At 33.2% G+C, this 27,869-nt stretch overlaps 1 protein-coding gene across 3 annotated transcripts in view; it reads right to left on the reverse strand.

Annotated features, from left to right (window-relative positions):
- The window catches only part of LOC118197561 (uncharacterized), a 205,911-nt gene that overhangs the window by 39,259 nt on the left and 138,783 nt on the right, over positions 1-27,869 (reverse strand). For all 3 annotated transcript variants that reach the window (XR_015039991.1, XM_085812350.1, XM_085812351.1), the window contains exon 3: positions 26,202-26,400. Coding sequence is in view for 2 of the 3 variants with exons in the window: in XM_085812350.1 (XP_085668476.1) it covers positions 26,202-26,400 (199 nt within the window). In the remaining variant the exon portion in view is untranslated. The remainder of the gene's footprint in view (positions 1-26,201; positions 26,401-27,869) is intronic.

Genomic DNA, 27,869 nt, shown 5'->3' on the forward strand with positions numbered 1-27,869 from the left:
TATGGAGATAATTGGCTGCAAAATTGGCGATATGCAATAGACGGAGCGAGAACATTGCATAACGAATTCTTAGCTGTTTCCCCGTGAATATTCTCGAAGGTAGTTAAAATCTATTTATATCGTGTATGTACGCGGAGTAGTAGTATGTTGAATTTAATAGTGTAGTGGTGTCTTGAGTTCAGAGATTAGCTTGACTGCAATCGACCGAGTCAGGAGCTGTACTTTAGTGCTTTGCCATGAAGCTGTCTTCTCCGTTATAGCCTGAATGCTGTATTGCTGATTGCCACAGCTGATTGCTTTGTTGTTGACTGCGTGTTTATTGTAGTTTTTCAACGACTGTAATCGTATCTTTGGAACTGTCCTGTGTAATATTGGCAAATAAATTGTGTTTTGATTCTTCATCAAGTGTTATCATCAATTACTCCATATCCAAGAACCCGTAGAACGCAAAAACTGGTGTCAGAAGTGAAATTTGTCAGTGAATGCCAGTGACTTGCCTACAGGAGAAAGCCATGGCGGAGGAAGTGAAGGCTTTGATGGACTTGTTAACAGCTGTAAAAAAGGACAAGAAGAGATGAAAGCGAGACAGGAGGAGATAGAGGCTGATATTAAGAATGAAATAAAATCAAGAAGAAATAAAAGCCGGACCAGAAAAACTAAAAGAGAAATTCCAACAGATGGAAGTAGAGCAGAATAAGATTAGAAGCGACATCGTTGAGCTTAGAGAAGGAACCGAAGCTAAATTGGAAGACATGAAAGAGAATGTGTACGAAACATTAGAGAAAACTGCAGCCAAATACCAGATGTTGAAGAAACGCTTCGGAAAAAAGTAGATTTTTTGTCGGACTGAGACCAAGAATGAACCTGAAGATTTTAAAGTTCTGCCAGTTTCTTTTCATAAGGTACTCAAACTAAGCACATACGATGGGAAATCATCATGAAGTGTATATAAGACCCAGTTTTTGATAGTGGCGAAAACGAACAAGGGGGACTCCCACATGAAGGCCTCGCAGTTGGCTGCATCACTCCGATGTGATGCCGCAGACATCTTAGGAGCCCTATCAGAAGACCAAATTTCAAACTTCAATGCGCTCTCGAATGCGCTGGAACTGAGATTCGGGAAAAATACGTAAAGGAGTGTAGCTGCGTGTAGTTCATAACTCGCCAGCAGAAAATCACGGGGAGCCTTCAAGATCTGGCAACTGACATAGAGGATGGCGCATTAAGCACTCTGAAAGCTCCCAGTTTGGCGGATCTGAAAGATCTAAAATCCGCCTTATTCTACGCCATGAAGTTTGAGTCGGCTCAACAAGCGACTCGAAAAGATCGCCATCCTATTCGAGCGGCTTGAATAGAAGATTTAAATGTCTATGTCGCTAATTTGAGAAAAGAAATAAGATAAATTCAGCAATCTCAAGGGGCGGAAGTTGCCAGGCAGAGATTCAGCTCCAGATAAGCGGCGGAGATAACTGACTATTCGTCGAAGAGTACGTGAATAAGCATCCTTGTAACATGATCATAAATACGTGAGCAAATGTAAAACCGTCTTCAGAACAGATATAGCTCGGGAATTGAACAAAACGTTGCGGTAGGTTCTGCCCTGTGTGACTTTACGGACAGTGACAAGTGATAATATCCCGATTGAAGGTAAAATTAAAATCACCATCATCTTAGTAGATGAGACTTATCAACACTTGGCTTCATCTTAGTAAATGAGACCTATCAACACTTGGCTTTCGTCGCTAACATCGCGGACAAATTAATACCTGGATTGGACTTTTTGCGGAAATACGACTTTACACTAACTCTGAAATGAAAACAGCATTCCTTCAGCTCACAGACAACAACAAAAACGGATGTCACCATTCCCTCCGATGACAGAATTATTTATTCACTTTAGTACTTTGCCGTGAAGCTGTCTTAAACGTTATAGCCTGAAGGCTGTGTTGCTGATTGTTTCAAAGTGTTTATAGTATATTGTCGACGACCGTAAACATGTCTTTGGAACTATCCTGTGTAATACTGACAAGTAAATTGTGTTTTGATTATGCATCAAGTGTTATCCTCAATTACTCCAAATCCGCGAATCCGTAGAATGCAATCTGTCACCAAATATGAGCAATAACAAAATTTGATCAATACGAAAGTAGCAAAATTATCTAATTACAAATAAAATTAATGATCTAATTATTATAAAAGTTTAAAAATTCTTTACATTCATATAGGGCAACCATTTCTGAAAGTAGCGAAATAAGAGCAAAATTAAATTTTCACTTTTTATTTTCAAATTAAAAATACTAACTATACATAAACGATTTTACGCGATATACATTACATGTGCACGACATGTCGTGTAGCCATATATAAGCAATTTTTAATCAGTGAAAAAAGCAATTCATTTTTTGAAAATTTACCGAGGGCTGTAAACATAAAAAAGTGACCTCCATATGCAATTAATTTTTTCATTGAAAGTTAACTTTTTGTTGACGTTAAAGTTTCAAATCCGAATTTTAAAAATACTCTGCGGAACATTTTCAAGGAATTTTCAATTTCACGGAGCTTTCATCAACTCTTAATCCGCAACTCGCCACTGCTATAAAATAGCCTATCCATCACTTTACAAATAAAAAAAGTAACAACGTAAAAAGAAAAACGATTCAGAAGAATGATGACCTTTGGAACGTAATTTATATCGTTTAATTCCAACTGTTTTGACAGACTTGGAAGACAGAGAGCGTCTTTTCTCTATACATCGTATTTCTTCTATTGGAAAACGGAGAAGAATTAAAAGAAAATAAACCTATAATAGGCTTTAACTCAAGCGCTCACTTTTCTTGTGTCCTTAAAAACGGTATTTCATAGAAAGTCGATGAAAAGAGTAAATTTATGAAGTTAGTAAACCCATAATTTATTCTTTTATGATCTCTCTTTCCCTGAGAGTAGATTTTAAGCGATGGCTTCATGGTATATTACAGAATAAATTTATATTATTATTTATTTCTACCGGCGTATGAAAATGAGAAATATCCTATATACAGAAGGAATCGAATTTATGAACTACATTTCAAACAGCTTTCGGAATTAAACGTTAATTTGTTGAAAGGTTGGTAAGGTATTTCTTTTCAAGCGAGCATATCTACGTTTATTGAAGTTAATTTTGTTAAATGTATAGATATTAAATTCATTGATTGATTATTCTGCGTAGTGCCCAAGATTTTCAGTTATCGAAATTTAATATAAATTTCTTAACCAGATTATGATCTTAAAATATAGTTTTATAAAATAAATTTATATTTCGCCTACGTTGGAAGCCCACTGAGGAAAAGTATTCCAAGTTTCTTCAATGATTAATTAATACCTTTGGTAGTTTGTAGTGTCACATTCTTAGCCAGAAGCAACACATAAAACCTCATGATTTATTGGAAACACAGGTTTGATGGAATATGAACCTAAAAAATTTTATTTCTAAGAATTTTAATTTTTTAAATTATTGTACTGTATAATAGATAATATACAATCGTGTATAAGACTGATATATAAAGTATGTAGAAAATTTATATATAAGATTTGTATGTAGGATTGTTTTGTAATAAGAGCAGACTGAAAAGATTTGAAATGTGGAAACCTTTTACTGGATTTTATAATGTTTACCGTTGTTTACTGGTTTTTGTACTGTTTTCTATACACCATCAAGTTTCAACCTTCTGCTGGGCAGCTATGACTCAGTCACAGCGAATATACGTATAGTTGCTGCAGGTGAGAATATGTTTTCTAGAACTAATAAGGCGGTTATATGACTTGAATTTTGTGAAAAACCTGGGAAAAGAATACAGAAACATTTGAAATAATACAGTATGTACCTGAGAATAAACATTTAGCCTATGCCTTAATATTTTAGTCATATAAGTCATTATAGTCTTAAAAACTATTTTCATGGAACCATGTGGAATTAAAGACCAGATTTGCTTATGAAGCAATAGTTGGTTATTCCAGGGCAACGATGGACCTCATATTGCTCTTAAGACATTGATAGTACTCTCTGAAATCAATTTCTCATCACTAACAACTGATCTGCATTGGAAATGGAATTACACGGGAAGAGGTTCTCTTCGGGTATCAATGTGTAAAAGGTAAAACCCACAGGGCTAAAAAAGCCATACTTACAGTCTCACAAAACATTCCATTTCCAGATTTTGAAATCCTTCATGAATAATGTTGTTGTCGTTGTTGCTAGTGCTTACCTATCTGACCTGTCAGCCCAAGCCCACAAAATTCCTCGTGGCAAGGACCACAAGTTTACGCCTGTCGTTGGCAACAGCCTTGAGCATCTTACAGGTGACAGTGTTTGTTATTTAGCTCAGTTCTGCCCTCAATTTTGATGGAAAGCACCCCAAGGGGACGGGTCCTAGGGTCTCCCACCTCTCTTTCCCTGCTACAAACCTCTCGAGAGGACTTCCGGCTCGCCGCATATTTAAAGGGCCCTCATGCCTCACGGACACTATACATTTACAAATATCCATGCCTTCTCCGGTTTTCGAACCCGGCATGAATAATATAAAAACGTAATGCAATGTGAAGTATTCATATTTGTAAAAACAAAAAAAGGTCATTACCCTTAACCTTTTTGTCGTCCGTAACGCGTCTAGCGCGTTCAAGTGAAATTTCTGCAACGCGGCCGTAACACCTTCTACATTTTAAAACTTTTAAACGTTTAAAACTCTTTCTAAATGTTTACTTGATTGAGTTTTTATTTTTGTTTGTTCTAATACCTCCTAGAGAGAAGCACTAATCAAGCATTCTATTTCTAATTGAAGTTGCCCCGGGTTTTATGAATATTCGCGCCATTTTACATACGATACAAGACAGTGAGATATGGGGTTCAATGTCTACTCAGCAGAAAAAGAGAAAAACTGAGGTTGTGAAATGGAAGGAAAAGAAGGATATATCTTTGATGACTACAGTCCATAATAATTCGATGATTGATGTTGAAACACGAAAAAAACTAAAAAAAAAAAAAAAAAAAAAAAAAAAAAACAATAATTGTAAAAGATTACAACAACAAAATGGGAGGCGTGGACCGCCTGGTTCAGATGCTATTAAATTATCCTGTTGTTAGAAATAAGCAGAGATATTGTTACTTTTCCATTATTCTTTATTTCCTTATAATTTTACTTAATATTCATTTACATTCATCCACTACGAAAGTTATGTATGTACAGAAAAAATAATATTACACGCTGCGAAAAACAGAGGGCCGCTAGGGAGAAATTTTCGCGGACAGGAGAGGACTTGATTCTGAGTAATGGAATTGGTCTCGAAACTTTTCAGCCAACATTTCTAATGGTTACACTGCACAAAACATCTTTGCACTTGTACAAAGTAAATTCAAAAGATTAGTTTCTTGAAATATATTACATTTATCTTCGAAATTAATGCCAGAAAATGCTCAAATTGCACATTTTAAAAGCAGAAAAGTAATTTGATGTTAAGATTTCATCGTCGTTTAATGTTACTTTTATAAATTCCTTACAAAGCATTCTTACATTTACATCAATATTATTCTCAATAAAACTCTGATGACAATAACCATCTGATGACGCTTCGAGAAAAAATGTGCCTAAATTCAGCCTATTGATATAATATGCGATTTAAACGTTAAGATCTTCGAATTAAATATGTTGAAACTAGTCTGATTTAGTAAATTTGATCTCATTCGAAAAGCCATATAGGTTTCATGCTTGTTTCATACATTGTGTCCTTTATATGATAAACTTTTCTTCAATCATTAATGACCTACAACAGAAAAATTTGATACATTGTAATGAAAACGTGTCATGAGGTCACAAACGAAGGAGAACTAAAACGTCGGCTCACAAATATTGTGCCGTTTCTTAACTCATTTGCATATCGAGGGATTATCAGCGCATTGATATTTTCTAAAAATTTTTGAACGTGCAATTCACCATGAAAATAAAATACCAGTGATTTGTAATTCTTAAATGTTACTTCTGTGTGAGAAAATAAGGTTCTTGTGAAGGATTATGAATGTATCTAACACAGCTCATTTTACATTTAGACAGTAAAAAGTATGCAGTTTGGATAGCTTTGTTTTGTATGACTTTCGGAGGTTATCACGGGTTTAAATTCTTGAAGACAAATCGTCTATATGATGTTCGGTCATTTATATTTTTAGGGAGAGAGATGTGTCGGATATGCTGCATATATAACACATGTCAAGGTTTTGTTCATTATTTTTCATTGCTTAGTTTCCATTGCTTATTTTCATTGCTTAGACGCCAGTTTCATCAGCGTTTTGCTGATAAATGTATTAAATCGTTATTAATGAGGCATTGGAACTATCAGAACTCGCTGATGTAAATTTATTTAAGAGAAGAAGTCGAATGATAAATTAGCTCAAAGACATAGACTTAAAACTCCATTAATCTTGATTGGCTTAATCTTATTTGTTTACGGCGCATTTTTCCCTCATAGTGTATACTGCAAGGAAAATGATTTGACACTTGGTGATTGATTATGGCTGGAAATGTAAAGATGGTACAGTTTAGTTTAAAGTAATGGTTACAGCTCTTATAAATGATTTCACACGCACCAAAAATGTGCTTACAATTTCTTAAAACGTAGTTGTTATCACGAAAAAATATATTCCTTTTCATCTAAAATGTTTTCTGAGATTATAAGAAAGCATGGTCATTTATATCAAGAGCATTATACTAAATTTGAGAACACCTTTTTTATTATCCGAATGCTTATTTTTAATTTCATTCTCAGCATTTGATTTGCTTTTCGCATAACCAAGTGCTTTTAAATGGCACCATAGAAAAATTTTGAAAGTGAAAAATCAGAGGACTGTGGGGTGCGCAATTCCTTTGAAATGAGGCGGTCGGTGATAAAGGTCTGTGGAAAATGAAAGTTTCTTATTACACGCTTAACACATCTTCCTGAAACTAGTAAAAGCGATTTTTTCTTCAAGTAATACACAGAACTCGAGCATGATATAGGTGTGCACAAATCCCTCTACTGTCTGTTAAACAATCAAAATATAAGCCCACTGACTTTCGGCGTTGCAAAGTGTACCAGACACCAGTTTCAAATGAATGTAGAAGTCTGTCGTGAAATATATGCGATATTTATGGGTTCCTATTCGTGCACTTTTAAGAATAATTTAAGTTGTTGATTAAACAAAGCTTTATCCGTAAAAATTACAGAATCCATTTTTTTTCGATTTTATTTGAGTTAATAAATGACCTGAGCCTTTGACAGTAGCGCAATCGTTTCAGCTGACCAATCATTTTCAGTTCTTGAAAAACACGAACAGGAAGAAGAAAGTTGTTTAGCTTTCTTCCATGTCTTTTCAGCACTACTGTATGATAAAGTTCATTGCAATGTCTATTTTATTCTTGACTCCATCCATTTTGTCCGGTCTTGGAAAAAACGGCAGAGTAGATCGTTTCTTATCATGAATATTTCTACTTTCTCGAAAATATCTTACCAAGCGAGAAATCTTTATTATGTTACGTTCAGTGTGTCTTTGAATACTTAAACATTCCCGTAAAATGTTTTGCAAAGTAATGCTCAATCACAACAGATTGTTCTGGTTGGGAAAATTGCATCTTCATCTTGCAACCAAATAGTTTTTAAAGTAGTGCAACTGAAAATTAAGCTGCAAATTACTGCAATAAAAATTTCTTAATTTTCCTTAAACCGCAATTGAAATTTCAAATATTGTATTAATTGTAAGTGTAAATGAGTGTCATCTATTGAGAGAATTTGTTATTAATACTTATTTTAAAATTTTCAAATTTTTTGAAATGTTTTTAAAAGCCCATTTACGATTATCCGGCAGAAAATGCAATGTGATGAATAATATTTGTGGCAGATGTAAAGGGTGAAATTGGTTGTGAGAAAATTTTTTATTATATTTATTACATTAAAAAGATTCTGTACAAAATTGTAACAGATACATAATAGCAATAAATATTTCGAGTGGCCAATATTTCTTCTTTTTTTATCAAATATTGTTTTACGGTTTTGTCGTCTTCAGCTGCAATTTGAAAAATCAGGGTTCGAATTTTTCTTTTCATTATTCCTACTATGACGAAAATCTATTAATCTCTATAGAATGAATTGTGTAGAGAGAATTAAAGGTTTAAGTCAATAAAGTTGCGAGACTTTTTTTAAAATTTGCTGAGCTCTCACTCTTTTGTTTTTCTCTCCTATTCTTCTTATATTTCTTTTATTTTCCAAGCGAAAAATACGTAAATAAGAGACAAAAATAACAGCACTTAAGGAGACGTAAAGTTATTTGTGGTTCGGCTGAATCAAAAGCATTCTAATTCTTAGCAGCTGCAACAATGCTATGGTTTTCATCTGTCAACATTGACTGATGTTTTGAATTATCATTTTTGAATTGTTAGTTTATTCCAGCTAAGTTTTATTCTTCTGTGTGCGTTTTATTTACTTTACTTATCATTAACTTAATAATATTAATTGACTTTACTTAAAAACATGGCTAGAAGCCAAATAGGAATAGTATAATTAGTTTATTTGTGTTATTTATTGCATTTATCGCGGAATTTGAGTGACAAATGTTTATACAATTTTAGAAAATCGAACTTAAAAGCTTCTGTGATGAAACATTGCGGGTAATTTGATATAGAACATCCTCAGCATGTTAAATGATACACATTTTTCGGATATCTTAGAAGGAAAGTCACCAAAGCTGTATGTAAGAAGCCCGAAGACGTCAAGGTTTAAATTCTACATCCTCAGGACATAATCTGTTCAGGGAAACCTTTCTCAATGGTAAATAAGAATTCATATTACTATTTTAGAAATGAGCTTTAAAAGCCTTACTACATACAAATGCTATTCATTTTATGTTCTCACATTTGTTATGTTTACGAAAACTCGGTGACATTAAGCAATTAACTACGGCTCTAAAGAACCGTAACATAAACTTTTAAATGAATTTCTCTTAGTAAAGCCAAATATTACTTGTAAACTGTGAATAAATACATCTTTTGCAAACATGAATAACATATTCAGTTTGAACAGCTAAATATTTTACTTCACTCTGTCTTTTGCCACATTACTGTGACGTTAATCTATACTTGAATCTATTTTTACATTTTTAACGAGCTTGAATAGAAAGTAAATGTGAAATATTATACATAAAATTATATGTTTATTGGTTTAAAAGTGTCTGGAGTTTCCTTTTATAGAAACGTAATTTTCATCCTGTAACTGTACTTTTATAGAAACGTAATTTTCATCCTGTAACTGGAGCTTTTAAATAAAAATGTCTTTTGCCCAGACACTGTATATTACAAAATACTTGCTTTAAAAAATTAGTCTTTGCTTTGATATAAATTTGCTACACACTTATTTCTTTTCCTGCAGCATTTTTATTCAGAAACTACGCCTATTTTGAGCTTTATTTCTAAAAATATCTGCAAATGCTCCGCTTTCGAGCTAAATTCAAAACATCAGTTATGAATTTTCAAAATCCATAATATTTTATTCACGGATTTCGAAAAAAATCAAAACTAAAAATGCTCTATAACAAATATAGAAAGTAAAGTAATAAACAAAACAAAATTTTGTCATTTCATTCTATTCCGTTTGAATTCTTTTAATTTAAGTAATTTTGACTAGCAAAATAGTTTATCAGCTGTTATTCGTTGCCTCCCAGCAATACTTACATTACTTAGAATACACCCGAAAAAATTCCAGAACTTCATGGCCTTGTTATTCTGACTTCTAAAAACATCGCTTTTATTAAGCCGTAGTTTTAAAATTAAAATGAGGCTCAAGCTAATTTCTCACAGAACTTTGTTCTTCCTTTCAATGCAAAATAAAGGGTATTGGCCTTATAGTTACTTAAATTATGAAGAATGGATTCAGAATTTATTATTATTATTATTAATATTTCGAATGAAAAGCTGACGATAATACTAAAAGTTTCTTCCGCCAGGATATGAAATAAGTAAACATTTTCAAATGCGATCATTTGACTATTGTATGCCACGTGAAAAAACGGCTCCCTGATATAACGCAGATGTGCACATCTGCGCTACAGAGAGGCGTGCAGCACTGGTTTGCTTTCAACCAAATGTCAGGTTCCTAGAGTAAAAATAATTGCTTGAAAATAGAATTTTAGATCTCAGATCATAGAAAATTGAGTTTTATGTATGATTGCCGATGAGACGAATGCATTTCATGTTTCCAAAGTTGCAAACATTTGTTGTATGATATAAATCCCGACAAATTAAACATAATCGTGACACCTATATTCATAGGGAAGAAGGTGAATGAATATACGAAGATTGATATTAGGTTAAAATTTGAAGTGAAATACCATTTCCATGCAGCGCACATGTGCCTAAGTATGAACTAGTGGTAAAAACCTCACTATCATGATCATTCTTCGCGGCGGGAAATCATGAAATTGTTTTTCTCATATAACATCCGATATAAGTGGCCTAAATTTTAAAATAAATTATTATTCCTTATCTTAATGGAAAAAAGCTTTAGCACCCCCCTCATATTTTTATTTGAATAAAACATTATAAATGTACTTACAAATACAGTTAACGACTTTAAAGCCAGATTTGATATACCACATCAAAATACTCATTTATGAAGCACAATTTCAACTTTTAATAACATGATTGATAATATCAATATCTATTCTCAATACTTCCATCTGCATTAGATAAAGTTTGAGTTTTCTGACTTCGATTTATTCAAATTATGATCTCTACGATGCTGCACGGCTGTTATTAAGAGCAATATGTTTATTTTCCCGATTTTATGCTCTTACATTTAATGATAATACCTGATATGTTTTCAAATTTTAGCTCTTATCTACCAGTGTCATTTCTAACAAACTGGAAATGTCAAATTTATAGCTGTGCTATCTTTTCTGAACCATGTTCTGAATGAGCTTGAAACATCTGTTTTTCATTAAAAATGCTTTCAAATAATATATCGAGCAGGTAAAACATTTTTGGGCTGCTTTTAGCCATAGTTATGTAGATGAGGTTCTTTTGGATCCGAACTTGTACTGCATGCTAAAGTTATCTGATCTGAAATTTAGAAAGATTTTCGAATGACAACCATAGCTGCATATAAAATGCTTTTTATTCCAATTTGCTTTTAAGCCGAAATGCAGCGCATGGGTTTTGCCCTGAAAAGCAAATGCTTTTTAACGGTCCTAACTCCCGAAAACTGAACATCTGATACCGCAGGGAGCAGTAGAATAGAAAGGCAATCTGGAATCACAATAAGCATTGTCGTCACGTTCTCCAGTGAATCTCTAAAACAATAAGCGCAACGCCCATGAAAGAACATGAAAAACGAACTGCGAGATAAATTGCATACAGAAGGAAGAGAAAAATAAAAAAAGAATCTCGCCTGAATTAAATCGGGAGGCACATTTTTTAGAGGAGCCATTCTGACCTCCAGTGGCATCGAGCAGAATACTTATTCCATTGATGCAACCTTGTTTTTGCTTCGTGCAAGAATTTTTGGAATTTATTCACAAGTTTGATGCATGGTACGTGTCAGGGCACACGTAGAAAGGATCTTTCTAAGCTGTTAGTACGACAAACTTTTCTCAAACTTAATCTTCAACTTGCAAGAGATAAACAAATATATAAATTTAAGTCTAATCTCGATGTTCAGCTCATAATTTTTTTTCTATGACTGAAAATTGAATAAATGTGTAATAAATATTTCTGTAAATTTAACTTGTTTGATTATTTGATTTAATTAATTTATTGAGTATCAGGGAATCGACTGACATTCATATTAACCTCTGAAATCATTAGTTTATATGTGCCATCTAGTGAAGATCAGAATAGTTATCAGAGCCGGTTCTAGCGGTGAGTAAGATGGGGCACAGCACGTGGGCGGCCATATTTAAGGACGGTGAAGTGAATAATTAAAGTAATTAATTTAAAAATTTAAAGCATAAGGTTTTTTTTAAAAAAGGCGGCCAATTTTAATGTGACGTGGGAGGCCGACGGCCTAGGATAGGCACTGATAGTCATCAAGCTTAAGCATGTCTTCAACTCGTCAGTTAATAGTTTTGACTTCACATCCCATGTAGTAATTTAATTTGAAAGCGACATTGTGACGAGCACAGACACCAGAGAGTAAATAACTTGTGCTCTTTCAATTTTCTATAGTATATGTATTCACAAGTAATGACATTCGATCTCAGAAACTAAACCTTTATTGTTAATGTGAAAGGATTATTTGATAGGAAGTTCTTATTTCACTTATTTCCTTTTCTTAAATTCGAATTATACAGAAATATAGGACATATTCTGAAACATGTTTTGTCGTTTTGAATTGGGTAGGCAGTTGATGCGTGCTTTATTTACTTAATTACTTGTCTCCTATTCGTGACAGCCCCCCAGCAGCCGAGCGGTAAAGCCGCTGAACACTGGTAGTTCGGTTCGAAATTCGAATGCCGCAAACGGGCTGGCTGCATGGGCGTTTCCATGGTTTTTCCCATGTGTAACATGTATACGAGCCAGTTTTCCTTAGAACGTCCTCTACAAAGGCATCCATTCCCTTAGGCAAATAGCCCTCGAGGCTTTGCCATAATCACATAAACCAAACCAAATCCATTCGTGAAAACCGTACATTTCTGTTATAATTGTAAAATATTCTACCTTTGAAAATTCAAGCTGCTGTGTATGGTAGTTAAAGTTGCAGATTTAGTCTGCCCTTTTTGTAAATACAGACGTGATATATATGAGATTTCTCATTAAGAGTTAATGACAAAAATGATTTTAACTTGCATATCATTCTCTTAAATCGGTATCTGTATCATAATTATCCTTAAATTTTATTGATATTTATATTTGAATTGAACGTTATCCTATTTTTCATTGCTCGATGTGACAATATTCACTCAGACCAAAACGTTGCATGAATTTAAAGGCATGTGGCCCAATTTAAAAACATTAGTTTAACCTTAACAACGACTATTAATGTGCTTAGCGCTCGTTGCTGTGTTTAACTGGTAACGCTTTTCCGCTGAGGTTGTGAAAGTTCAATCATAGATAAGTGGCTATACCGCTGGTCACTGATTTACGAATTTAGTACTAATACAAACTAAACAGGTGTTTAAGTTTGAATATAGAACCCTGTTTTCTAAGCAACTCAATGCTTCCAGGTAAATAGGCTCTTGGAATACATTTAGACCAAAAGCCATTGTTTAATTTAGTGTTAAAACGTAATTGTTAACCGTCAAGTGTGGCCTAGTACATTTTATATTGGATTTTAACTTCTTTTTATATCTGTAGTTAAACTGTAGTTAAGGGCGATAATTAATCAACGGTTTAAGATAACACTGTGCATTAGCTGTTAAAATAATGTTTATCAAGTATTCTAAATATCGGCACTCGTTAAAGCCTTTGGTCTTATTACAGATGTGTTGATAATTTAAATATTTAAAAGATCTGAATTAAATTTTATAGAATGACATTCTGGAAGTATCCATGACTGATTTTTCATGAATTAATTTATCAGATTTTCCTCGATTTAATTAAATAAAATTTATTTAAGCCATAAATTATTTGGGAGTAAAGCTTAGTATCCTTTTGCTATTCTGCTAAGATCATAATACTTTCAAATATCTTAGTCTGAACAATTCAAATATCTCATATCTTATCTAACAGATAAGAATTTAGAACCAATAGCACATTTTTTGTAGAGAATATTGTGTGTTATTTTGGCCTGTTTAACTATAGAGTTTCTGAGAAGTATTCCGAATTTTGAATTATGACTTAAGTCTGCCTTCAGCTTTCAAGATATTTTAACTGAAAAGCACCGCAATTTTGATCCAAACTGTACTAATTGATTAAAACTAAATTGGCTACTTAAAAGGCTTTCTTCTTCTTCCACCCCCTCCCAAATAACGCATAACGGGAACAAGAGCCCTCAGGATGACCTTCAAAATGCAGATAGTTCTAATATGCTTTGCCAGAATTAATTGTTTCAGTGCAAACTATTCCTATGCTAAAGCAGCTTGCTTTACATTACACACGAAAAAATGCTGGAAAAGTTTCTTGTAGTAGATCTTAACATAACTCAGTGACGAAACCATTAAAAAAGTATATTCCGCCCTTTTTTGAAACTGAATTAGCTGACTGCATAGGCCTTTAAGCCATTTAGTTACCATAACTATGCAATTAAATAATCACATTCCATGAAATTTTTTCCTAAAATGCTTCTTTGACTTCGTTCAAAAGTCAATTTAATAAAATATTCATCACCTTATTAATTCTTTACTGATATCAACAATGCCTTATATATGCATCACTTGTTGGCTCTTCTAAACTTACCACAAAATAAAGATAAATAAATACGCATAAATAGACAATTGAATAAGGTAGTCAAAATTTAGATTATTTGAAGCCTTGAATATTGGCTTGTGTGATATTAACGCTTCTAAATGAAAGAGAGTTTGACGAGTGTTTAAAACACAGAAAGGATTATTTTCTAACTAGATGCTGTGGTATCTTGCTCAGTTTTTAATAACAAATTTTATTCTTTCTAATATAAAGAATGGGCTTTTAAAAGTGGAGTAAAGAAGGTCATCTTTTTATCAAAGAATAAAAGCTTATATTTTGTCGACTTAAGTATAAATTAGAAAACTAATATATTAGGCAAAGACTAACGAACTTCATTTGCACGATACTCTTCCGTATAAGAAACGCATGTAATTTCTCCAAAGTGGCATTACAACTTCAGTTATTTTAATGAAAAATGTATTTACAATTTTAGCTAATACATTACGAAAAATGTACAATTAGGTTTACTAAATTTATAGTTAGTTGGATAAGTCTGTCTAACAAATTATAAATTAATTAATTGAAAACAAATAGCTGTTTTATAAATAGCTACATTTAGAAGTAATATATATGTAATTGAATATAACATTTAGCTAATCTAACCTTTAGTGATGGAAGGAAGTACAATTATTACACTTCCTCTTTGTAAAGAGTTCATAATCTTAAATATTTATCAAAAGTTTATCTCTCTTAGTATCTCCCAGTTTATAATCTTAAATATTTATCAAAAGTTGGGAGGGAAGAGGTCATGAAATGCATCCAGACACACACTAATATTAATTTACCTTCCTAATTTTATTGCTATAGTGCTTTAATAGTTGTGCAACAAAGATACTTAATATGCTTTTAATAACATTTTAAAGCTTGTAAGTATCTCCAACATGTTTAATATTAAGTCGTGCTGCTCGCAAAGCATCTTTTCTTTAAGTAGTTGTTTTAGCTCAAAGGAGCGTTAAATCAAAAGGGCTATTACTCTCAAAATGGCACTGTGCGGCGTCTCACTACAAACGAAATTTTGTGGCATTTCGCTATAAAAAAATTACGAATATTTTGCTGCCTTTCCTCCCTGCATAAATTAATAGCTTTGTTTCCTTCTTCAAAGTTTACAGCTACTTATTTAAAGACCTCCAACTGCTTTCTACACAGGATGCACAGCGCTGGGTATAATCAGGAATCCAAACTTATTTTTTTTTTCGAATCTCTGATAGTATTGTAATCTATTCGAAGTTATCCGGCTCGAATGTCTGCTAACTGCGCTATATTATACACCATTGTAATTTCAGATGTATAGCATTTCAACTGGAAATTAAAACACAAAACTTATTTACTTATTTCAACGGAATACGAACAGTATTTTATGAGAGTAACGTTATATTCTTAAGAAAATTTAAATACATAGTTTCACGTACGTAATGCTGTTGTGCTATGCAAATTCAGTTTGCTTCCCGTAATTTTTTTTTTTAAATATAGATTTTCATCGGTTAGATTTCACACTGCTATATATAATACATAGTATATAAATAAAGCACACTTTTTAGTTTATCCCTCAGTTTTAGACGGATGTATACGTAAAATATACAAAGTCATTTCAGAAGCTTTCAAAATCCAAAAAGAAAAAGAAAAACGGGGCACAGATATTGAGCAGTTAGCAGCAGTAAAAATCGACATCTGCTATATAATCCAGAAGAGATTGCCTGCCAGCTATTTCGGAAGGAAATTTCTGAAATGGATGTTTGTGTTTGTTTGTATGATGTTTGTACATATGCGATTCCTAAAGGCACGAACGGATTTGTAAAAGATTGGATACTTAGATTTTATGAGTTAGGTGCAGAACTGAATGCATTTGTTAGATTCATGTCTGGTGCAGATGTTACTTTAAATTGCCTATCAAGAGATGCTGAGCAATTTCCTTTTTCGAGCATTACGAAAGATCGAGTGAGAACTTTCGAATGTACGTATTTCTTTTTAAAAACTAAAAGGAGCATTATAGTACATATTTGCCCAGACTTAAATTCAGGTGACAGATTTAAAGTGCAATATGAGTTTTCTACAGTGAGTTACTTAACAGTTAAGATTGACTTAAATTGCTATAAGACAGGTAAATATTTTCTTTCGGATGTGTTAGAGTATCTGAAATACGATTTGAGGAAAAGAGTCCATCTAAGACCACAAATAAAAAGAACTTTCATTCAATCAAAGATGTTTATATTCTAAAAAAATTCTAAAAATCTAAACCAGACCCTAAATTTGATTTTTAAAAACTTTGCATAAATAAAATAATTAAATAACATTTCTTTGTTATCTAGCTGCTTAAATATCTAATTTAAACTGTAGAATATCGCAGATGAAAATTGCAAGTGAAAGAGAATTTTACATTTTGTTTCTTATTTAAAATTGTGTTGGTTTTAATATATTTAAGCAGCATTTATCTGCATAATAACTTGAAACAGCTTTTCCGAAATAGATTCTGTTTCGATGTATCTACTACAGTCATTGTTTCTATTTGGTAAAATACAGGGTGAGCAAGATTATCTTTACAATTGACTTTATCTGACACTGCTTGCTTCTTATAAGTTCAAAGCATATATGTAAATACTTCCATGTTTATAGTGCACTGTTAGAAGCTTCCTCTTACATTTTTCTTTCTTGCCGCCCAGAAAGTATAGTGGTTAGGGAAGCCGACTACGATACCAAAGAGTCCGGGTTCAAATCCCGGAGAAAGCATGGTTGTAACTGTCTGCTCCTTCTTAGGAGGCAATAGTGGCCCGCCTATTAGGTCACTCCATAATAATAAAACGACCACCGCTTTTGGCCTTAGTAGAGGCCAACGTCTATGATGACTTGTGCCCGCCATTGGATTTAAAAGAAACATTTTTCTTTCATAAAGCTAGATAATGCAGTTTCATGTTATATAATAATACAGTGCAAACGGACTTTCTGTCCATTCTGTAACTCATAACATGCAACTGAAAACAATCAATGACGAATTAAGAACATTGTACAGTTTTTTGCAACACAGTATCTGTTTTTTATTTATGTACAATGGAATACGTTATATCGGCAATTAAAACAACTAACTATTAAGACTAACTGATGGAAAGGGAAAATTACTGAATGTCTAATATTTCGGTAGAGACTTGTAAATAGTATTGTTGCGTGCTTACGAATTCGTATTAGATAAATATATCAAAATGCTGGATTTTTCCTCAATGATTTTCATACAATATCACAATATCACGCAATATAATTAGTAGCTATATTTTAAACTACTAAAACTTTATATAGAACGCAATCCAAAGCGCAGAGAAAGCTAACGCTTTTATAGCTTTTTTAAATTGGTCGCGCGGGACAGTTCTAGCAATTTATGGAAAGCAAAAAGAGTAGGATTACGGTTTCGACCAATATAGCAGTAAATTACATTTATTCAAATTAAATATGAATTACAGAGTTAAACTTTTATTCAATGTTAAATGCAAGTTGCGCTGGAAATTTTGCTTTTGCGTCGTAACTTTCTCTTCAAATTTGTCACACGCTGCATTGCGTGTATGGAAAAAAAAAAGGGAAATAAGCAATTTTAATTATAATTCTACTAAAAATGTCTAACTAAATACAAAATCGGTAACAATATTATGACTTATTGATTTCATTTCCTTTTTTATTTTGATTTTCTAAGATTAAGTTCCGTGTTTTATATATGAATAGGCAAAGAATTCATATATCTACCTCATCATTCTATAATATTTATTACTATTAAAGCATTTGCGAGAGCCATTTCTCTGCCTTTCTTCTATCTCTTTAGTATAAAGTTTAGAAAATATTTCCAGGACATCACTTCTCACACTTCACAATAGAGTGTGGAAGGAGCGTACTTTTCCCACTGCATGGAGGAGAACTGTTGTAATTCCTAAGCCAGGGAAAGATCCAAGAAATCCCTCCAACTATCGGCCAGTTGCCCTTACGAGTTGCGTATGCAAGTTGTTTGAAAAAATGGTGAACAGCCGCCTAGTCTACTTCTTGGAAAAGAATAATATTATATCGCCTTATCAAAGCGGTTTTCGAAAGGGGAAAAATACCGTGGATCATATGCTCCTCTTAAAGACATTCATTCGAAAAGCTTTTGTAAGAAGAAGTCACCTTGTCTCGGTATGTTTTGACATTGAGAAAGCTTATTATAAGGCATGGAGATACGGTATACTTCGGGATCTTCACTAGAGTGACTTGAGTGGCAACCTACAATTTTTTATTCAGAATTTTTTGGAAACTAGAACATTTCAAGTAACAATTGGGTCTGTTTTGTCAGAAGTTTACAAATAGGGAGAGGGTGTGCCTCAAGGCTGTGTGCTTAGTGTAACCCTGTTCATTTAAAAATAAACTCTGTATTAAAAGAACTTCCTCTCATCATCTTGGGATCTCTATATGTTATGCTTTACAGATTAGCTGTCCAGGGGCAGACATGAGACAAATAGAGAGGCAATTCCAGAGGGCTCTGAATAAGATTCAAGAATGGTCAGACAAACAGAGATTTAGATTTCGAAACAGAAAACTTTGTGCGTGCACTTTTGTAGGAAGCGAAGTCTCCATCCTGAGCCTGAGGTATATCTGAATGGTACATTTATTCCAGTTGTGCCTGAAGTAAAATTTTTAGGAGTGACGTTCGATCGAAATTTGTCTTTCTTTTCTCATGTTTTAAACCTAAGAAAGAAGTGTTTAAAAATACTAATATTTTAAAAGTGTTGGCGAACACCTCCTGGGGTGCAAAGCGTTGTTCTATGCTTCGCATTTACAGAGTGCTTGTCCGTTCTAGACTGGACTATGGCTCAGTTGTTTACGGATCCGCTCGGTCATTAGTATTGATAAAACTAGATCCTGTTCACCATCAAGCTCTGCGGATTTGTTCAGGAGCTTTCAGGACTTTCCCTGTCCAGAGCTTGTATGTTGACTCTAACGAACCAACAGTTTATCTGAGGCGTGAGCAGTTGTTCCTTTTGCAATATTTTGATATTCTATCGCAACCTGAACATTCTAATAAGCTGTGCTTACTTGATAATATATGTAACACTATATTTGAAACACGTCCATCCTGTGTGTCCATTTCAAACTAAAAGATCGATTACTTAGCAGCAACTTACAACTCTTTAAGCCAAAATTTCTCTTACATTATTCAAGTGGGGACACTTTTATAAATTAGAATGTTCTGCAGACCACATTACACTTCTCCCTTTCGAAATCAATTGTTCTAGCATATGTTTTACTAGTATGCTTATCATCTAATTTTACTCGTATATTGGTATTAAATACTTACGTTAATAGGAGGACATTTATAATTCTTTTAAATTATTCAAAGATATTTGAGTTCGGATAGCATTTACCTTTTATTAATTAAAAATTAAATAAATTTGGATGCTTACATTAGTAAGATGGATGAGCCTGATGATTCTTGTGTAGCTGTTATATATTTGGATGTAATCTGGTAAGAAGCACAACAGTCACAGTGCTTTAAATCTGTTTTTGGTTGATGAGACTAGAGTGGGAAGTTCATACTTAGGGTAACAGGCAATAATACATTTCATAAAATGTTAGTCTTGGGGGGAAAAATGTATATTTGCAGATGATTGCCGATTGTCACACGTTCCCAAATGGTAGCTGATTACAAGGCGTAATTAACCTACATTGAGGTTTAAAATTATCAAAATCATTTCTTCTACAGAAAATAATTTGGTACCCTTGAATCTATAAAGTAGGAATTTACCAGCTTCCAGCGCCAGCAGAAATCTATACTGCCTTCGGTAAGTACGGACTATTCCAAACAGATGGACACTGTAGCTTTTATAAATGGCAAGGTAGCTCTTTAGTTGCAATTAAATTTTCCTAGTTTTGAAACTAAAATTGCACAACCTTTCAATCTGAACAAATAGGTATGACGTGAATTAACGGGAAGAAAAGGTATTGCTTAAATTAATCTTAATTGTTAGTAAATTGTCCCACATATGGTGGCAAAAAAGAGTGCTTCTGTGATTATGTAGTTGCCTGCAGAAGTCGACAAACTATTTAATAAATTTAAATTTTACATGAAAGGTAGTTTATAACATGCTTCCGAACACTTATATAATGAATTTAAGAATTTCTTATATAATGAATTTAAGAATTTCTTATATAATGAATCTTAGTTAATAAGTAGTTTTATTATGTATGAAAATAGTAATAACATATCTGGCCACAAGCAGCGCAGTTGTCATAGAAATAATATATATCTATATATAAAACTGTATCATAATTTATATATATCATTCACATATAAAGTCATTTTTTCAGCTGTCATTATAAGCGTAGTTGTGGCCCATGGATAAAACTTCACTTTTCCACCGGAAATGTCCAAAAGCTTTTAGATACACGCACGTGTTACATTTTGTGGATACCTTATAAATGGGACGTTCATTTTGCTGCTGGAAGGAGAAAACTATAATAATATATCATTTTCGGAAAGAAAATTCTTTGAAGGGTTGAAACGTCTCGTCGTATTTCGTACATACCTTTTTAGAGACCATGGAAAGTAAACCTGAGTTTGTCATTTAAATCTTTATAAATGTACGTAGCTACTGAATACTTGACTCACATGTTTCATATTTACAAGGAATCTTCTATAAGTCCTTAGTGCTGTTACTTACAGCTAAATTTCAACGTATTATTTAATATTTATTATGTCGATATATAAGCTTTCTTTCAGTAAACAAGGTATTGCTTAGAATCGAAATGTCTTACACAGCGCGACGAATCCTTGTTGTATTTTACTGAAACATATAACGATGTGAAAACAATTGTTCATTTAGTAGTTAAATTCATGAAGAGATGTGTCTGTGAAAAGAAGTAACCTTGATATAGGTACTCTACTTTTTTATTTCTAAAAATGAGATACATCCACTTAATGGCTTACATTGATTTTATATAAACGAAAAAAGGAGGAATAAACAAGTGTACATTTTCCATGACACAAACTCCTAATAACCATTTAATATACAGTTCAGTTATATAATTCTATAAAATTACTTAAAGAACACAATTTAATAATTGTGCCTGGTATGTAGGATTGCCTGATGTCCATCTTTAGATCTCCGATTATATTAAGAGCTGTGTCCTGGATAGAAAAACTCTGGAATTTTTAAATAAATGGCTATAGAAACTGAAAGAGAAATAATTATTTTATAGACGGGAGGACAGAACACGAAATTTTAATATTTACTGGGATGTAGCTACGTTGGAATAAAATCATGTACGTTTAAGATTTTAAATAGGTAATTGTCATCAACTTATTCACAACTGCCCTATCGAAGAACGCAGTTTACGTTTTCGTTCTTGATCATTTTCATTAATCTTACTCTTTGCAGTTTCATTTGCTTTTGTTTCTTCGTAACAACTTCTTTTCTGTCAGATTAATTTAAAAGCCTTAAAGCTTTCTTAAGACTTCCTACACTATTTTTCATAAAGTGTCCAGTATTAGATTCCCTAAATATGGTAAATTTACTGTTATGTAATGTATCTGTCACAAAATAATCAGAGTTTAGTTTCCTGTATTGTTTAAAGGTCACATCCAGTCAGTTGCCCCCCGTTGCCGTAAACTGCTATTTAATAGCACTTTCAGATACACGTTTATGCCAACCAATAAATCCTGGGGGAAAAGAGAAGATTCTGATCAATAATAGCTTCGTGTGGTACGTTATCCACTAATTGGGAAACATCTGTTTAGAACAACACGTGATTTTCTGTGTTTCCACGCAGGTATTTATTTGCTCATTTTGTCATCAATCCGAAATATAGAATAATCTGCAGAACTGACTATCTGTAAAATGAAGTGCATCATCGTCATCAAAATTGATGAACCTATACCATATTACAGTAAACTAAGATATTTTCGAATTATAGTAAAATAAGGTATAGTAATATAGTAAAATAAGGTATAATAATATAGTAAAATAAGGTATAGTAATATAGTAAATTAAGATATAGTAAGTATAATAAGATGAGGTATTATAGTAAATTAAGACATTTTTTAATTTAATTTATTAAACTTTCATTTCTAGAAATGTTTTTTCCGTTTCTTCACCCGCATATCTAAGAACATTGAGCTAAACAGTCCTTGTTTGTAAACAATTGAAGTGAACTTTGTTTTTCTCTTATACCTTTCGTACAATTTTTCATATCATTTATGGCAAGTTAAGTTGTAGTGGCGAAGTTGCCGGTACAGGAAACTTGGAAAATCAAATGTACTTTCCACATGAATCGAGCCAGTTATCTTCCAGCTGCTGGCTAAACATACTAGTCACTTACATGACGACAATGAAAACAATGGAAAACGTTTCATTTCTTACAATACTCTACGTAAAAGACGCCTGGGATGTAACTGGCCAAATATAGGTGGTGGCGTGTCATCGTCCACTAGACTGTTAGATCGGTAGAGGTAGGTAGGCCATACGGTTCGGTATAGGTAACTAATGTTTTCAAAACAGCAAGTATGGAAATCAAATGTGCTTTTGCCGAAATTCGAAACACAGATTTTCCATTGACTAACTACACTGACTACCAATAAGTATTTGGACACCTGTGATAGAAAAAAAAACTAACTTAATTCAAAATCAATAGTTGGTAGAGCCTCCATGAGAGGTATGTACAGCGTGGACCCTCCGGGGCATACTTTCCACAAGTCTTTGTATGACAGCTAGTGGTATTTTCTTCCACTCGGCTTGGAGAAGACATAGAAGTTCCTTCACCGACTTTGCACGGGTAGTGCACCCCTGAATTCGGGAATGCAACTCGTCCCAGAGGTTTTCGATAGGGTTCAGGTCTGGACTCTGGGCAGACTAGTCCATTCGATGAACTCCATTGGCACCATACCAAGCCTTGGTTAACTTCGAAACATGACAACTGGCATTGCCGTCCTGAAAGTAACAGGGGTCCAACCCGTAAAACTGCCACAACGTAGGAAGCACATTGTCATCCAAAATAGTGCAGTAGGCATCGGAGTTGAGCTTACCATGAATGGGGACCAAGGGTCCCAGCCCATATCAGGAGAAACACCCCCAGACCATAATTCCACCTTCGCCGAACTTGGCACAATGCATTCTGGCAGGAGACGTTCTCCAGGTAGACGCCAGACCCAGACTCTGCCATCCGAACGGTAAAGGATGACTCCAAAGAACCCGTTTCCACTGATCTACGGTCCAATTTCGATGTGCTTTGCACCACATTAACCGAGCAGCGTGGTTGGACTTTCTGATCAAAGGCTTATGGGCAGCAGCACGACCATGAAAACCAAGCAGATGTGCTTCCTTACGGATGGTATTCATCGAAACAATACTCCCGGATGCCTGTTGAAACTCCTCACGGATGAGGACCATCGGTTGGGTGCGGTTCTTCCGAATTTCTTTGAACAGCACTCGTCGGTCTCCATCCCCCAGTTTCGTTGGTCTGCCGACTCGGGGCACATTCCGACAATCACCCCTCACCTTCATTTTAAAATCACATATGCCACTGTCGATATTGAGTACTTCAGATCGCTAGATATGTCCCTTAAGGATCGGCCACATTTGTGATACCCGATAATTATACCTTTCTCGAAATCAGAGAGCTTCGAACTGCGAGGCATCTTGCATGCGACTAAAGCCGATGCTGTTTCCTACACGATATATACCGGCGGAGTCCGTGGCGTACCTTGGGACTGCAGATATCGTCATTTACATAGGTGTCCAAATACTTATTGGTAGTCAGTGTATATACCACAACAGCACATGCATAGGAATGCAATATTTGCTTACATTCTTCTAGTTCGGTGCTCGTCCAGCAAATAAAAAAGACAAACTTCGATTAATTTAATTGCAGTATCGGGATATTTAGAAACAAACATGAAATGCCCAATGTCGCATTGTCATCATTAGAAGACGGCTGTAAATGATAGGCCACTTCTAAACCTCCAATGATTTTTCATGAGGAATATCATCAACTGTATTTATTTCTAGAAAAAAGTGACAATTTACAAAAATACCTAATTTTGGTTGAAATATTGTTATCATGTTAGTTTCATTATTCTACATAACTATAATAATCGGAATTACAAGAGAAGAACTACAGTTCGTGGCAAATTCGATGAAACTAAGATTATATGGCATAGCTAATATATTTATTTGATTAAAATTCACATGCAAATTTATTAAAACTTACTTACGTTTTTGAAAATTAGAAATGCAATAAACCGAATACTTTTGCAGTTTTTAAAAGAATAAAATTATTAATGAAAAGTTTCGTTATTGTGAAAGGAAGAAGGTTATTTAGAAACTGTTCGTTCTGAGGAAAAGGGATCAATGAATTCTAGACGAATCCAATCCTCCCTCATATAGGGTTGTCCCCATAAGCGTTTAAATTTACATATGTATAAATATGCCTTCTTGCAAGTCCATTAAGTGTTTAAACATATTAATGTTATGTGTATGAACATATTTTAAACATGTCAATGTTTAGAATACCAATTGTTGCAACGTTCAGACGCCAATAAAATTCTAAATCCAATAAACAGTAGTAAAACTGCAAATCTAGTAAAAATATTTTCTTCTTGAAAAAGATTACCACTCACTTTTATTCGGAAAACGAAATGATAACTTTTATTAAAATTCCAAAGAAATATAGAGTTAACCATTCATTTAAATACTTACTTTGTGACTTCACGACTCCTTTAGAAAAGTTTACTAAAAAACACACATAATTAGCTTAATCAAAATGACCAATAATACAAATGATATTGTTCTCAAGTTCTTTGAAATATTAGAATAGTTAGAATTAGTAGACCGTGGAATACCGGAAGATAAATTATTCATTCCATAGAAAAATTTCAGTTTTAGTTATTATCTGTTTTTCTGAATTCTGAAGTTTATATGCGAATGTGCTTTGGTAGAAGAATCATAAATTTAGTAGTAATCATAAATCATTCAAAAAAAAGGAGTGAAAGATAAATTTTCGTTTTAAAATGTTTTGTAGGAAAAAGTTAACACTTTTTACTGCCAAAAAAATGGTTCTTAATTCTGGAAATAAAAAATGGAAATTCTCCATAAAAAGAAGCTTCATCTTTCGTTTTCCTAAACTACTTCTTACTTTTCGCCGCTGTTCTTTGTTTCGAAGTAGCATTAGAAGCATTTTATCGTGAATAAATGATCCTATTCTTCATTGTTCTTTTACATATGATGCTTAATTTCCTTATTGATCTCCTATAGTAGCATCTTTAATGCTTGAGTTTGTAAAAATATAATTTTTTCATATTGTTAATGATTGCTGTAAATTCAGGCTTTCATCACTGTAAGTGCAATCATAAATATTTAAAATTAGAACAAATTATATTTCCTTATTGCAATAAATTATGAAAACAAATAAATGTAAAAATTAAACATATGTAACATTTTTATGGGAAGCATAATTTGAATAACTCTCCTTAAATTGTTTTCTAAGTAGGTATTGTTTGTGAAACGGACAGATTTAAAATGATTTGCTGCTGTATATTCTATATTTGTTTTAATTATATTTATATTGCATTGCTTTGTAGTAGAGAGTAGTTAAGGTGAATAGCATTATTTTTTCTAAAAGCACTGATTTCCTGGTTTCTAAAATTAGCATTTTTACGTATTTTATAAGTTAATAAATTATTTTAAGTCTAAACGTATAAATTATTTTAAGATTTTAAGTCTAAACGTTTTAGTGCATTTATTATATTTTAGTATTTTATGCTTTAACTATATCGAGAGCTACAAGAAATTTAAGAACTCTTGTTTCAGTTACCTCGATTGTAGTTGAGCTGATTGCTGAATACTGGTAATTGGTATCGTGTGAGAGGCCTGCAAATAGGCTGGCTGTACAGTTGGTTCCAATTTATTTTCTCATATGGAGCCGGAATAAGATCCAGGTTTCCTTGGAAAATCCTCCATGGAAGTCTCCTAACTCTTAAACATGTAGCCTTCGTAGACTTTGCCATCAAATGCTGTTCAAATAACCAACATAATCTATTCAAATAACCAACTTAAACGATGTCTTTTTTTAATTAATAGCAAGTTAACATAGAACAAACATATGAACACACATAACAACGTAAATACGAAATTCAGTAACACATTGTAATATTCTACTTACGATTAAATCTTATTGACTCTCAACTTGCTACTAATTCACACTTCCCATGCTAAAGATACTTAACGTACTCTCATTTTAACTTTAAAACTTTATTGCGTAAAAACGAGAGTAAAATTAAGTTGATTTAAACTACGGCATGTGAGTGCAATTAAAATTTTTTCAAACTTATTTGTAGCTTCTTCTTCGATTTTGAATACAAAACCTTTAAATATGAACAACACGATAAGAAGATCAATCCGACTCCAAACCCGAAGAATTTCGAAGTATTATCATTAACACATACCTTAAAACACTCGACTAATATAGCCTGGGTTATAGGTAGGAGGTTCACAAAAGCAAACAGCGTTTTTGGTTGGTTTGCCACACACTATTTCAATTTATAGCTTCTTTTAATGTTTAAAACTTACATTTTTTGCAGAAAACTGAAGGACAGAAAAAGCGTCACTTTAACATTTTAATTAAAATAAAACTTGCAAGTTTTGCTATTGTTTGATATAATTTCCAGGAATGGCTAAAGAAACTGGATTATGGGTTAATACATTTAACAGAAATATAGCACTACTAGCGTATTTCGTTCACAGTCCTGAATATTTTAAAATCAATCATAAAAAACAGCATCTTGTTCTTGCTTATACAATGAAAATGGGAATAAAGACTATGGAATTTCAGTTCTATCACCTCAGTGAACATAAAAACAAGTATTAATAATTTTTTAAGTTATAAACTGGCGTTTGATACGAGCGTTTAAATTTTAATAATGGCAATTATTTATTTATACTGCCACAAAAGAGATACTTCTGTGAAACTTTTAATGTCCTTCAGAGTTGTCACTAAAGTTGCATATAACCTGCTGCATATGGAAACAGTGGTATGCTATAACAACTCATGTTCTGCTGATGGTTTGAATGTAGCAACCTTTTGCCTGAAAGATCACTGGAGCATTTCGAAATGAAGGCCATGATGTGGGTTCTTCATCTAAGGAAATTAATCATAATAACAAGCTTAAATTCGAGGAATATAGGAAATGGTAAATTACTTTTCATCCTATCCAGTTATTAAAGTTATACGGTTACGATATTGATCTTAAAAGTCCCAAGTCATCAGCGTATCCACAGAAGACTATCTGACCCCTTTTTGTGCCGTAGACGTCTCAGCTAAAAGTATCCAAACGCAGTTAAATGTTTATGTAAAAGTATTTATTAACACATCATCCTAATTCTTATACAAAATGATGAGCTAAAAAGAATAAAACTCTGCAACTTGCGAGCTGACGAGTAGCTTTTTATACAAATTCAGAATATAGCAAACGAAGCATGCAAT

The sequence above is a fragment of the Stegodyphus dumicola genome, chromosome 3 (genome assembly GCF_044657685.1).
Source record: "Stegodyphus dumicola isolate Sdum_Otavi_A_Nest chromosome 3, ASM4465768v1".
NCBI classification, from domain to species: domain Eukaryota; kingdom Metazoa; phylum Arthropoda; class Arachnida; order Araneae; family Eresidae; genus Stegodyphus; species Stegodyphus dumicola.